Source organism: Acanthopagrus latus, chromosome 18 (genome assembly GCF_904848185.1).
Source record: "Acanthopagrus latus isolate v.2019 chromosome 18, fAcaLat1.1, whole genome shotgun sequence".
NCBI classification, from domain to species: Eukaryota; Metazoa; Chordata; class Actinopteri; order Spariformes; family Sparidae; genus Acanthopagrus; species Acanthopagrus latus.
Genome location: NC_051056.1, coordinates 30,848,036 through 30,860,339, shown reverse-complemented (window position 1 = coordinate 30,860,339; position 12,304 = coordinate 30,848,036). Strand labels below are relative to the sequence as shown.

The following is a 12,304-nucleotide window of genomic DNA, read 5'->3' as shown; positions in this document are numbered from 1 at the left end:
ATTTTAACTAGTAACATATTAACATGTTATCATGAGTATTCAAAGCAGACATGCTTTTCAAAATGTTCACATTTGCTGAATACTTAGTCACCGGCCAATACTGCATGGGCAAAATTAAAGTGTCATCTAATCGGCCTGTTATATCAGCAGAAATGTTCATTTTGTATTCAATTTTAACACTGTTATCAACAGATACTGATGATGTGTTCACTTTATCTTGCATCCTTATAATCTCAACCTTATCTGTGGTTCATCTGCAACAGATTTCTTCCAATGTGATCATTAAACAGCGGCTCTGAAAATACACTTTTTCTTATTTATTTTTTGAGACTGATATTAGAACAAGATGTTTATGTTGGATCACTTGATCATTTATCATCAGAAGTCGTCACGGACGCAGCAAATCATTTCCTTTTCTCACCGACTGACAGCAGGAACATGTAAATACAGCACAAATAAGACATTTCAGTTAAGAAATGTGTTGAGTGAGACTGTACTGTGCTCCCGAAAGCATCAGTCACTTCTACTTAAAATGTTTTTAAATAAAATAAAAACACTGATTCAGGTAAAGAGAGAGTGTTAAAATTAAAGTAATGAGATTAACTCCAAGAGTTGAATCAGAAATGAAGCTAAATCACTTTTTCCAGTCTGTTGAGGTGGAGGTGAGGGTGTCAACTCCACCTCCACCTCAGGTAAACAGGTGAGAGTTAATAACCCAATAAACAGAAGCTACACACACACACACACACACACACACACACACACACACACACACACACACACACACTCACACACACACGCGCGCGCGCAAATGAAATGCGACACCTCTGTAAGCACGGTTTATTGGCACACATAATGGTAAAGCATACATACCAGACATCAGATATGACACTGAACACCTCTGCTATATAATGTACAAATGGTGTCTAATAATACTAGGCTCAAACATATTTAGAAATGTGTTAGCTTCCTTACAAATGCACAAATAAATACCCATAAGATCCAATTGTATAAAGACATCTGTCGCTGTCTTCTCGCCCATTTTAAAAGCAAAGTCCAACAAAAGAGATCAGGGATATAATATCAATTCAATTAAAGATTAAAGAACAATTGTGAACACAAATACAGGATCTCAGACATTTCTGTGGGGTGGATGGGATTTTATCTGTGCCTTGTTTTTTCCAAATGAAAGATTGTTTTCTTCTTTTCCAGACGTGTTTAACTCTGTGGCTTTGGTTCTGCACTAGCTAAAGAAGACAGGGAACATTAGAGCGAGTTAGAGGCCAACCAGCGTCCATCCAAACCACCCAACAGAAATCTGAACCTCCTGTACAAAAACAAAACAGCTGCCATATCCAAACTGGTTTCAGTGGCTGATTTACAGTGGACAAAATAGATTCCACCTCTATTTACAGAGCTACAAACCATGTAACAGTGTTCCCAAACTGATGAACCCAAAAGGAAAATCAGACTGATGTGTTTTCTTTTTAAAAAGTACATATATCAAACAAAATAAAAATCCTATAAAATCATGCAGGAAAAGGCTTAAGTATCAGTTTGGGAGTAGGTCGTTAAAGGGAAAGAAGTCCAATTTGTCGAAGAGGGAAGAAAAAAAAAATCAACATTAATGCATCGATGCGTGTCGGCAAAAGTTCACATACTGATCGGCAAAATTACGACGTGATTGCAAAGGATTCTGAGAGAAGCAAAATACCAATAGACTACAAACACAATCAAACTGGTTTGCATGAAATCACAATCTGTGACGGCCGCAGTAAAGTGGAAAAAACAATCCAAGGAGACGATTCTTTCCCTCGTTTGAAAGAAGTCCAGAGCGGTAGAGAACTTTTATTTCCTCTTAATTGGAAATGGAAATAAACAGCAACAGCAGAAACAAACTGACAGCCAACTGAATTTCCAATAAAAATGCAACTGCCTCAAACGATGTCTCATTTGTCTCAATGTGGTTCGATGCTTCCATTGGCTGTTAAAAAAACAACTTCTCCACGATGAGCTCGCCATTTTTTCAGACATCGTATTTGTTTTTCTTCTTCTTCTTCTTTTCCCCCCACTGTCTACTGTCAGCATGATGACTTGTGACCTGCAGGTCAACCAATCACAGCTGGAGTATTCCACCAGACGAGACGTTTGAATCTGAGGGTCCGAGGAGGAGAATTTGAGCTGCAATCTTCCCACTGCAATCTTGAAAAAAAATCCTTTCTATTTTTACATTATAGCTGCATACGTACGACGTGTATGCATTTGTTGTCTTTGACGTGTGGATATTGCTGTGCAATGCTGCCAGTTCCCAGTGTTCTCTGAGATGTTACAGTGATTCAGAGAAGAAGAAAATATCCAGAGCAGACATATTTTGGCTGGACCTGCCTGTTTGCAGTCGGGGGGTTCTGATTCAGTACAATGTTATGAGGCGTAGAAGCACTGCCATCAGGGGAAGAGGGGAGGTTAAAAAGTCCAGTCCACATGGAACCGAGGATCTGCTGTTTTCTTCCTCTCTAGTTTTACTGTGAGGGCTGGGGCGCTGTGCTCTCAGGCTTGCTGTCCTGAGCGGCGGGGGGTTTGCTGCTCCAGGGGGCATTGTTGCCCAGAGCCGGGGAGCTGTTGAAGTCGTCCTCGTCGTCCAGGCCGTTGGTGGCGTCGTACTGCGTGTTCTCCAGACGAGTGATCAGACGCTCATCCTCGTCGCCGAACTCGCCGCCCATCAGGGTCGGCTCGCCCACCACCATCACGTCCTGGAGAGAGAGGCAGACACAAACAAAGGAGGTCACATCATGCTCAAGCTGTGTCGCACTCCAAATCCACATTTCATTGGCTTTTTGATTGCTGGCTTTACAGGTGCAATATGTAAGACTGTGCCACTTATCGAACTCCAAACAGTAAATCACTGCAGTAACCGCTACCTGCTGCTAACTAACTGCCGTTAGGTAGTTGGCTCAGTTAGCCATGTGACTACCACTTGAAAGTGGGACTCTGGGATATGTTGGAGTTTATACTGCAAATACTGGAGCTTTGGACCAGGACGGGACGAGGCTAGTTGGTTAGCATGCTAACGTTAGTAGATATCTCTGCAACTCACACAATATCGAAACTGTTATTCCTTCGTATTCTGTTGATAATTTTTGTTGATGTTAAATAATGTTTTCAGCTTTAATTGTACACATGCACACATTGCACCTTTAATATAAAGAGAGGTCACTGCTGTGTATCATATTATTTTCCTGGATAAAGCAAAACAAACTTGTGTTTTGCTGGACCACTCTTAAAATTCATAGTTTTTCCAATGGGGTTTTGAATGGGTTTGAATGACCAACACCATACTCTCAGTCATCTTTTAAACTGTCGTTTGTTTTATTGATAAACGGACTATGTGGCATCTCTTATAGACGCATATTTAACTCTTTTTTATTAATTTTCCTTTGCTGCAAAACGTCTGTGCCAACTAAGATTTATTTTATATAATGAGATTTAATAAGTTATTCAATAACTTTTATCTATGGATTTATGGTTTATTCTTAAATCATACATATGACTTTTATGCCTCAAATGGTATTTATTCTCTTTCACTTAATAAGTAAAAGCAGAATTTAAAATATTTTTTACTTATTTCATTATAATTGCTAGACTGACCCAAATTATTTCAACAGTTCTTGTCAAGTACAATTATTTTGCTGCATGTCTGTATAATTTCACCACCGTTGAGTCATTTATTCCTGATATTCAGTGTTTATTTCTTGTCCTTTAGCTTTCCTTTCTTGTACTCTTCTTCTCTGAACTCACTTTTGGTTTAGTTAATCAGTCTCTCACTCGGTTTAAAGCTGGTACATAAATATAATTAAATCTCAAACAGGCACACGAGATGTGTTTTCAGTTTAGTGCGGGGCGTCCGCACTTAGCCTCGGGGCGATTCAAAATTAACATGCTAAAGTGAGAGAGAAGTCACCAGAGAAGAAATTAATGCATATCTGTTTCATCTAATTCTGAGACCAAACGCACCATCTGAATATCAAGCGGACGCACATCCACCAAAAAAGAACTTATAACATTTGCATTACTTCAAATAGATGAATATGCATGTCGTCTGGTTTCACGTAATCTGGAATTTAATCACCCGCTTATTAAAATGGAGGGTTAAAAATACTACAAGGTCACAGAGGCAAACGTTACAAGACTTCAGTCAGCAGCTCGTGTGTTCACAGTTCTTTAGTTTAGTTCTTTGATTGTGTTCACACGTTCAATCGTTTGTACTTCTGATATTACGTCTGTATTGAATTTTTATATTCAGGATCCAGAAGGCTTCCAGCGGAGACCTTTACATAAGCATACAGTTTGTGATATGTTTGTGTGTCCCAGCTGAGCAAGGATCACCCTACGACTGATGGTGTGTATTATACTCTGTGTGTGTGTGTGTGTGTGTGTGTGTGTGTGTGTGTGTGTGTGTGTGTGTGTGTGACGCACTCTGTACAAATGAAACCTTCCCGTACAGAAAGCGGATTCCCCCAGCGCTCTGTGCCCGCCCCAATCAATACTCATCATGTAAGACATATTTCAGAGAGATGGCCCTGTGAAGCGGGTCACAGCAGGGACGGGGGGAGATTTATCGGTTACCCAGCGTTATCCGTGACTGTTGTGATGTGAAGGAATCTCTTTAGGAGGGTGTGCTTGTTTTATATTCTCATTCAGGTCAAATTCCTCCACACTTCATGAACAAAGTGAATCAGATTCAGTTGACAAATAATCACTGGAGTGTAATTTGTGAATTCAAACACCGATCGATAAGCTCTGAATCACGGCTGCGTTTCTTTGTGTGCTGCTGAGTCTGTGAATCTCATCTTCCTTCCTCAGCCCAGCGCCACCCACCGCAACCTGGGAGGAAGCTGTACAGTTAAATGGAGCGCACGCTTCACTGGCCATGTGTGTCAACGCTGCTGGCTTGGGAGATCTCAGCCATCTCCTCTGCAACACACACACACACACACACACACACACACACACACACACACACACACACACACACAGACAAACAAGCGCACATACACTGGCACACAAACCCAGATTAGCTTACTGTACAATCACACCATAAAACATACACACACACACACACTGAGAGGAGCACTTGAATGCAGATTAACCCTATGTACTGTACACAACAAACACACTTCAGAATCCCACAGAGACGAACAAACAAAGACAGAACAAACACAAATCATCAAATCCGGCACACGCATTCATGTAAACACACAAACAAAACTAGTCGCAAACAGCCACAAAACTCAGAACACACACACACACACACACAGACACACACACACACACTTGGATGAGAGGCAGTTTATTTATCCAAGCCATCCCCAAAACCCCCCTAGCGACCACTTCTACACCCCACTATGCCTTAATCAGGCTAATTAATTTAGGTGAGCTTTTCAACTAAATGACAATATCCACACTGATTTGTCAATTTGCATAGCTAATTAAGTCATTAGCTAAAAACGTGCTGATTGCCAACAAGCCTTGCATTCACCATCTGTTCCTGTGAGGAGGCCTGTCAACCTACCTCTGGCCAATTTTGGGCCAAAAAAAAAAACATCCCTCAGACGATAACAGCTGGTGGCTAGTCTGAGACTGGGGAGAGCTAATTGTGAGCTAATTAATACTGTCTACTCGTCTACTCATCTCGTTAAGAGTTAGCTTTCGCGCTAGCTTTGAATGGGTCGACGCGGCGATGAATGCCTCCATCTTCCCTCCATTCACAGAGCGGTGCCATTAGCATATTTCTAGATTAGCGGTGAGGAGCTCGGAGGACATATTTGTCCCTCAGGCCTCCGAGACAACAAGTGGGAAATCTGAACAGATGTGGTGGGATTGTGATGACGAGACCGAGGCCAGAGAACAAAGTTCACCAGCCCTCCATCCGTTCTCTGTTCAGATGTAGAGAAAGGCAGACAAAACCTAGAGATTAAATACTGTTTTCTGTGTTAGTTAGCTTATTGATTTGTGTTTGGTTTCATTCTAACGTCATAAAATATCACTTTAAACATGAATCTGGTGATGAATTCTTGTTGTCACAAAAACAAGCACTCAGGTCTTAATCTTAAAATTTAATGCTCACAATTATAGAAATATAAGCAAGTCTGGTGATGACATTAAACAGCTGGGAGCTGTAGTTCAGCTCATGTCACTCACACAGGAGTGGATATTTACTGGAGACATCTATAAACTTTATCCAATGCCTATTTTTCTATTAATCAAATGTAACTGATTGTATGTAACTGTATTGATGTCAGCTGGCTCATTTATGTGTTTCTAACAGTTGTAGTGACACTAATGCAGCTCTGTGGCTCAGAGGAACAAGTTCCAGAAGGAGTCACTGTTGGTTTTGGCATTTTTGACAGATTTGTTGAGCAGAGGTTCCCTGAGAGGGTCCAAACTGAATCTAAATGGTTCGCGGCCAACAGCAAACAGCTCCTGTGATGTACCGTCATGATGCAAGAAGAGTGCTATGGGTCAAAGTTCCCTTAACTGACTGACTCCCAGGACGATGAGACGTAATTCTCAACTATCTTTAATCACAGTTGTTTACTCCAGCCTTAATAATTCAGGATTCTACACATGATGTCACAGAACTGGGATTTATGATTCTGATACAACATTTTGATAAATATCAATATTCAATATCATATTCCTGAACATGGGGGAACATACACGACACTGAGGGAATAATATTTCAGACCTTCATGAAAAGATTAATATAATAATGTTTGCTTCCTGTGTGTTAACAGCAACAACATCTATATTGACTCTTGGGGCAGTTGGTACACAGCAGCAGCAGTGTGTGTCTCAGAGACTGTTAAAAGCATCAATACTGCACAATATGAGCACTGCAAATTTTCAGTATTGATATTTTGATGCAACGCTAACCTGCTTATTTCAAGAGCATTTTTACCTCAAAACAGATAAACAGCATAAACAGCGATGTACATTATTTTTTAAAAATAATAATATTTTCAGGGCCAGCAGTCTGGAGTATGACTAACATATATCCAATAAAATACTCATTAACTGTTGTCAACTCTTGAGCAAAAAGAAGATATGAAGTCATGTTCTTCTGAGGCATGCAACATAAAGGCGTTGTCGTGCCCACACATTTTGATTGGAGCGTGAAGTTTCTGTTTCCAGACACAAGCGCAGGCGTATTTAAAGATGTGCGACTCTGTCTGCAAAAATCATCCTCACAAGGTCTTTAATCTGTGCTCTCCCAATTTAACATACAGCGGATGGACAGTTCATTACGGCAGTAGTCCCTTAATATTTCTTGCACTTGATTCAAACACACAGACTGAAACTGTGAGAAATGACTGAACAGAACCTCAGAACCTGCCGCTGCTTGGATAAAGAAGTGTTCAACACTGAATTCAGGCCACTAGAGGTCAGTGTTGCACACCCTATGAGCTCCCCCCCCCCCACACACACACACACACACACACACACCCACCTCCCCACCTTTCTTCCCTGCACCTCCTCTCCTCCAGCCGATGGCAACCCCCCTTCCCCTTGCGAGGGTCCACTCCTTATTGTCATTGGGCTCACGTAGGCTTGTGCTCAGCCACAAACGAACAACTTCTCAGACAAAGACAGCAGGCGCACAACATATGTAACCAGCATGTTACCAGCCACGCTGCCAGTCTTTAAGAGGCGTGTGAATGCACGGCATGAGTGGTGTGGTGGTGTGTGTGTGTGTGTGTGTGTGTGTGTGTGTGTGTGTGTGGGCAGTGACGGTGTGGAGTGTGTGCATGTGACAGAGGAAGGGGCTGGGGGTGGACAGTGTGTATACAGATATCGGCGATAATGAGAGCTGGCACGCAGCCAAACTGCCTTCCAGAGAGAAAACAATCGTGCACGCTCCGTGTTCATGTGTGCGTGATGTACATTATATATGTGTGAGACAGGGAGAAGGAGGGAGGAGAAGGAGGGAGGAGAAGGAGGGAGGAGAAGGAGGGAGGAGAAGGAGGGAGGACAACACATCTCAACAGATGATGAGGCAGACAGACAGTACAGTGTGTGTCTGTGTAGGTGAGAGAACGACGGGTCCTTTTTTTAGAAATGCTGCCAGAAAAATGAAGTTTTCCAGAGTTAAGTGGCGAACAGATGAACAACCCAACCTGCTGTGAAACTGGAGACTATTCACTGTTACCACTGACATGTCACGTCTGTTTGAATGAGGAAACATATTTCACATATTCAACCAAAACAAAGAGGACAGTGTCAGTCAAAGTATCGGCCAGTCGCAAAAACATGTTCACTGACAATTTATTCTGTTGTTATTTCTGACTTTATCTATTTCTGATGAAAAGGTAACAAAGGTCTAAACTTCTACTCTACTACTAAAATGTTGAAGGTGTTTTGGACTCATTCAGTTTCACTTCTAATCCAAGAAGCTTCTTCAGAACTGAAGATACCAAGAGGAAAAAATAATTCAAACAAAATGACTGTTGTAAAATTAAATATCACATTAAAAAAAAAAAGATGTGCAGGGTTTCTGCCTAGAAAGTTGTTAAAGGTCTGTTCAACTTAAAGCAACATTAAGTAGAGATTTTGTGCACGTTGGCGCCCCCCACAGTGTCTGAGTGCAACACCACAGTCGTTAATACAGATCCCAGGTCTGTAACAATTAAAGTTAACATGTGATGCTGAGACCCGACTGACTCACTGAAGAGACGCCATCCACCCTGTCTCTCTGCCACACACACACACACACACACACACACACACACACACACACACACACACACACACACACACACACACATCCACCCTGTCTCTCTGCCACACACACACACACACACACACACACACACACACACACACACACACATCCACCCTGTCTCTCTGCCACACACACACACACACACACACACACACACACACACACACACACACACACACACACACACACACACACACACACACACACACGTGATGTGATGGGTGCAGCTGGTACCTGTGTATTGTGTATTGATAATTCATTGCAAATGTTCAAATATTCAGAATCAATGCATGTTGAAAAGTCAATATTTTTGACGGCACTACTTTGTTGACTTCCTACAGTTGTTTTTTGGAAAGTGATATATAAAGGTGATTTCTGATGTACTGCACACACACTGAGCCCTGTGTGAGACATGAACACACACATTTAAGCCGGCCTGCATCTCTTTACTGTTACGTTGGGTATCAGCACTAAGCTGCACTGGAGCGACCTGAGCTGCAGCTGCGTGGCAGCACAGCAGGGAATCAGATGCAGTTGTGTAAATATAATACAGTATGTGTGTAATGAGCAGCCTGTGGAACAGGTAGACAACTAGAGCCTCACAGTAGCATCAGATCCTGGAGGGGAGCACCAGGCATGTGGCGTCACACTCAGCTGTTTAAGAGGCCATTCAACCTCTAACTGTGTCAAGAGGGCCGTGACAGAGACAGGAGGCAGAATCAGACGCTGCTGCAGCATGCAGACGAGTCACAGGCCGGAGGTTTCATCAGGGTGACGCTCTCTGAACGACAGCGTCTGGTCGATATCCATCTATTGTTGTTACTTGTTCTCTCTCTGGATATGGCAGCAATGTCACAGAAATGATGGTATATGTTAGTATAATATTTATGCATGTATTTGTGCATTTGCATTGGATTTTGGAATATCGCTGAAAATAAGCTCTGTGGTAAACTGTCTTCCTTGTTCAGCCAGTTGTTTGTGACTGCATTTTTTCACATAAGTGCTTTATAATTAATTTGTGGGACATTTAATTATATATTCTATGTTGGAGGAAAAACAAGTAAAAATCTCGAGCCTGAGGAACCTGAAGTGCAAAGACACTGAATGATTTCTGGGTTTTAGGACTTTGAACTTCACCACTCTGTGTTTTTATCTGCAGGGTCGCCCACATGCTCCATATTTTGAAGTATCGCCGTTGCATCATTGTTTGTCTCTGTGCACCTTCTCTCGTGTTGCTCTTGGATGTTTATCTTCCTGCGTAGGTAGCTGGAGAGTTGTCCACACCTGAACTGATCAGCCTATAAACATTCTGACCTGACAAAGATGCAAGCAGGATTATAACATATCAAACCCATTTTCATGTATCTGGTATTGTTTCTAATGATCACATTATTAATAACTATTCTCTAGTTGATTCCAATAGCTCTGGTTTTAACAGCCGGACATCTGATCAGACAGATGTTTTACTTTGACCTCCACAAACTCATCAGAAACAGTTCACCAGGCGCTGACTGAGCTAACGGATTAAAATGTCTGCAGCTGAGCGACACATGAAGCTCTTTCGGTTGTTTCATTGGAGACGGTATTCGTCCAGCGCTCTTTACATCCAGTTGTTTCTAACGAGCAGAGCTTCTGAGTGGAAGCAGACTCTGCTGCAGTCCTCTGGGCAGCTCTGAGTTCAGTGTCTCGGTCAAGGGCATTTTGAACAGTGGTGGCTGAGAGAAGGCCGAGAGTCACATTCCCCACCCACATGTTCCCATTTGGTCCAGAGATTCAAACCTTTGTTTTGTTTTTTTCCCGATCAAACCTCCAGGCTTGGTGAGGTCAGCTGGGGCTGTTCAAGACAAACATATTGTGATGAGAGTACTCAGAAAGAAGCTGCTGGTAGTTCACACTGCTACCTGCTCAGAGGAACACTATCACCTTCACGTGTTGTTTCTAACTTTAGTTGTTCTGGTTCTTCTTCCTGCTTTGATGATTTTTAATGTCGTTCATGTCGCTCTTTATCATCTCTGAAGTGTTTTCTCTTTGTCTTGTGGTGAGATGTTTTCGTACAAATCCCTGGAGGTTTCTTTGTCTCACTGCACCGGTTTTCTCTTCCACCCTCCCCCTGTTTTTTCCCTCTTTTGTGCAAATAAATTAAACCTAATAGCTGCAATACCATTAGGAATATTTCCTGCCTGTGCGTAACCCTGCAAACATGCATGTGGAGTCAGAGAGAAAAAATAAAAGAGGAGGCAAACCGAGTGGAGCTGATGCTTACAGGTACCTGACTGGAGAGGCTGAAGTTGGTGGCGGGGCTGCGCTTCTTGCCTGCGGTGGTGCCCACGCTGCTGTTGGCGCTGCTGGCCGAGTTCTTCCGTTTCCTCCTCTTCGTGGTTGTCTGTCGGGCGGGCTCAGCTTTGGCGCGACCAGCAAAGAGAAACAGAGGCAATGCCAAGAACATAAAGCATACAGATGGAGACAAGGTGTCGGGTGTGTGCTGTGTGGCGAGCAGAGCTGCAACGATTCGTCCAGTGTGCCTCAGTCATGGTCTTCAGGCGCCTGTCCTGCCTGTTTTAAATGTCGCACTGACACAAAACACCAAATTCAAATGAACGGGTCGTTATGAGGCTTCGGCAGGGCTCGATGGCGAGCTGATCGTTTGTATCAGTTGTGTTCAGGACATCTTCAACATGCAGGACAAGACCAGGACTGAAGACACAACACCAAATTAGTTGCCAAAAATGTTCAGAATCAATTGTCAAATATTTTCTGGTTCCAAATGTGACGATCTGCTGTTTTTCTGTGTGGTATAGGTCAGTAGATGAAGAGTCTTTGGGTTTTGGACTGTTGGTTGGACAACAGAAGTAATCTGGAGGTGTCACTTTGGGCTCTGGATCATTGTGATGATTCACAAAATACAGATTAAATAATGAATCGCCACATGAGAATAATCTGCAGATTCATCGATAATGAAAATAATTGTTAGTTGCAGCCCTCGTGGAGCGAGTCAGTGTCAGTAGAAGCAGACAGACAGCATCATCTGTTGAAGCACAGAGGCATGCAGACAACTCTGTAGGAACTCATGTACACATGAAGGCATGCGAAGCAAACACACACACACACACACACACACACACACACACACACACACAAAGACAAGTTACAGACACAAGGGCGACTCGTCTACAACGATTCATGCTTTGTTTTCTTCAGAGGTGAAACTGTAAGAGCGTTAACATCTCCCACGACATGCGCTAGTAAGAAGGAAGCGCTGCTTCATTTGCATAAATGCTCAACAATGGACCCTGATGCTCAACGTGATGTAAACTTGTTAATGATTTCAGAGCTGCACCGATTTCAGCATTCCTTGATAGAATGAGCCAGATTCAAACTGCTCTTCATATTTGTCTTGCTGAATATAATATATAATATATAATATATAATATATAATATATAATATATAATATATAATATATAATATATAATATATAATATATAATATGCTGCTTCACTGTTGCATGACTACAGATTTGATTTGCT

The 12,304-nt window shown here is 42.3% G+C and overlaps 1 protein-coding gene across 7 annotated transcripts in view; it reads right to left on the bottom strand.

Annotated features, from left to right (window-relative positions):
• Positions 1-826: 826 nt before the first annotated feature.
• ldb2a (LIM domain binding 2a) overlaps positions 827-12,304 on the bottom strand; it is a 99,821-nt gene continuing 88,343 nt past the window's right edge. For 2 of the 7 annotated variants that reach the window (XM_037077900.1, XM_037077902.1), the window contains 2 exons: positions 11,043-11,179; positions 827-2,750 (listed from right to left, as the gene is read on the bottom strand). In XM_037077900.1, coding sequence (XP_036933795.1) covers positions 2,520-2,750; positions 11,043-11,179 — 368 coding nt within the window. In that variant the 3' untranslated portion in view covers positions 827-2,519. Of the gene's footprint in view, positions 2,751-11,042; positions 11,195-12,304 lie in introns of all 7 variants that reach the window. The other 5 variants (XM_037077901.1, XM_037077903.1, XM_037077897.1 and 2 more) reach the window with 4 other exon arrangements.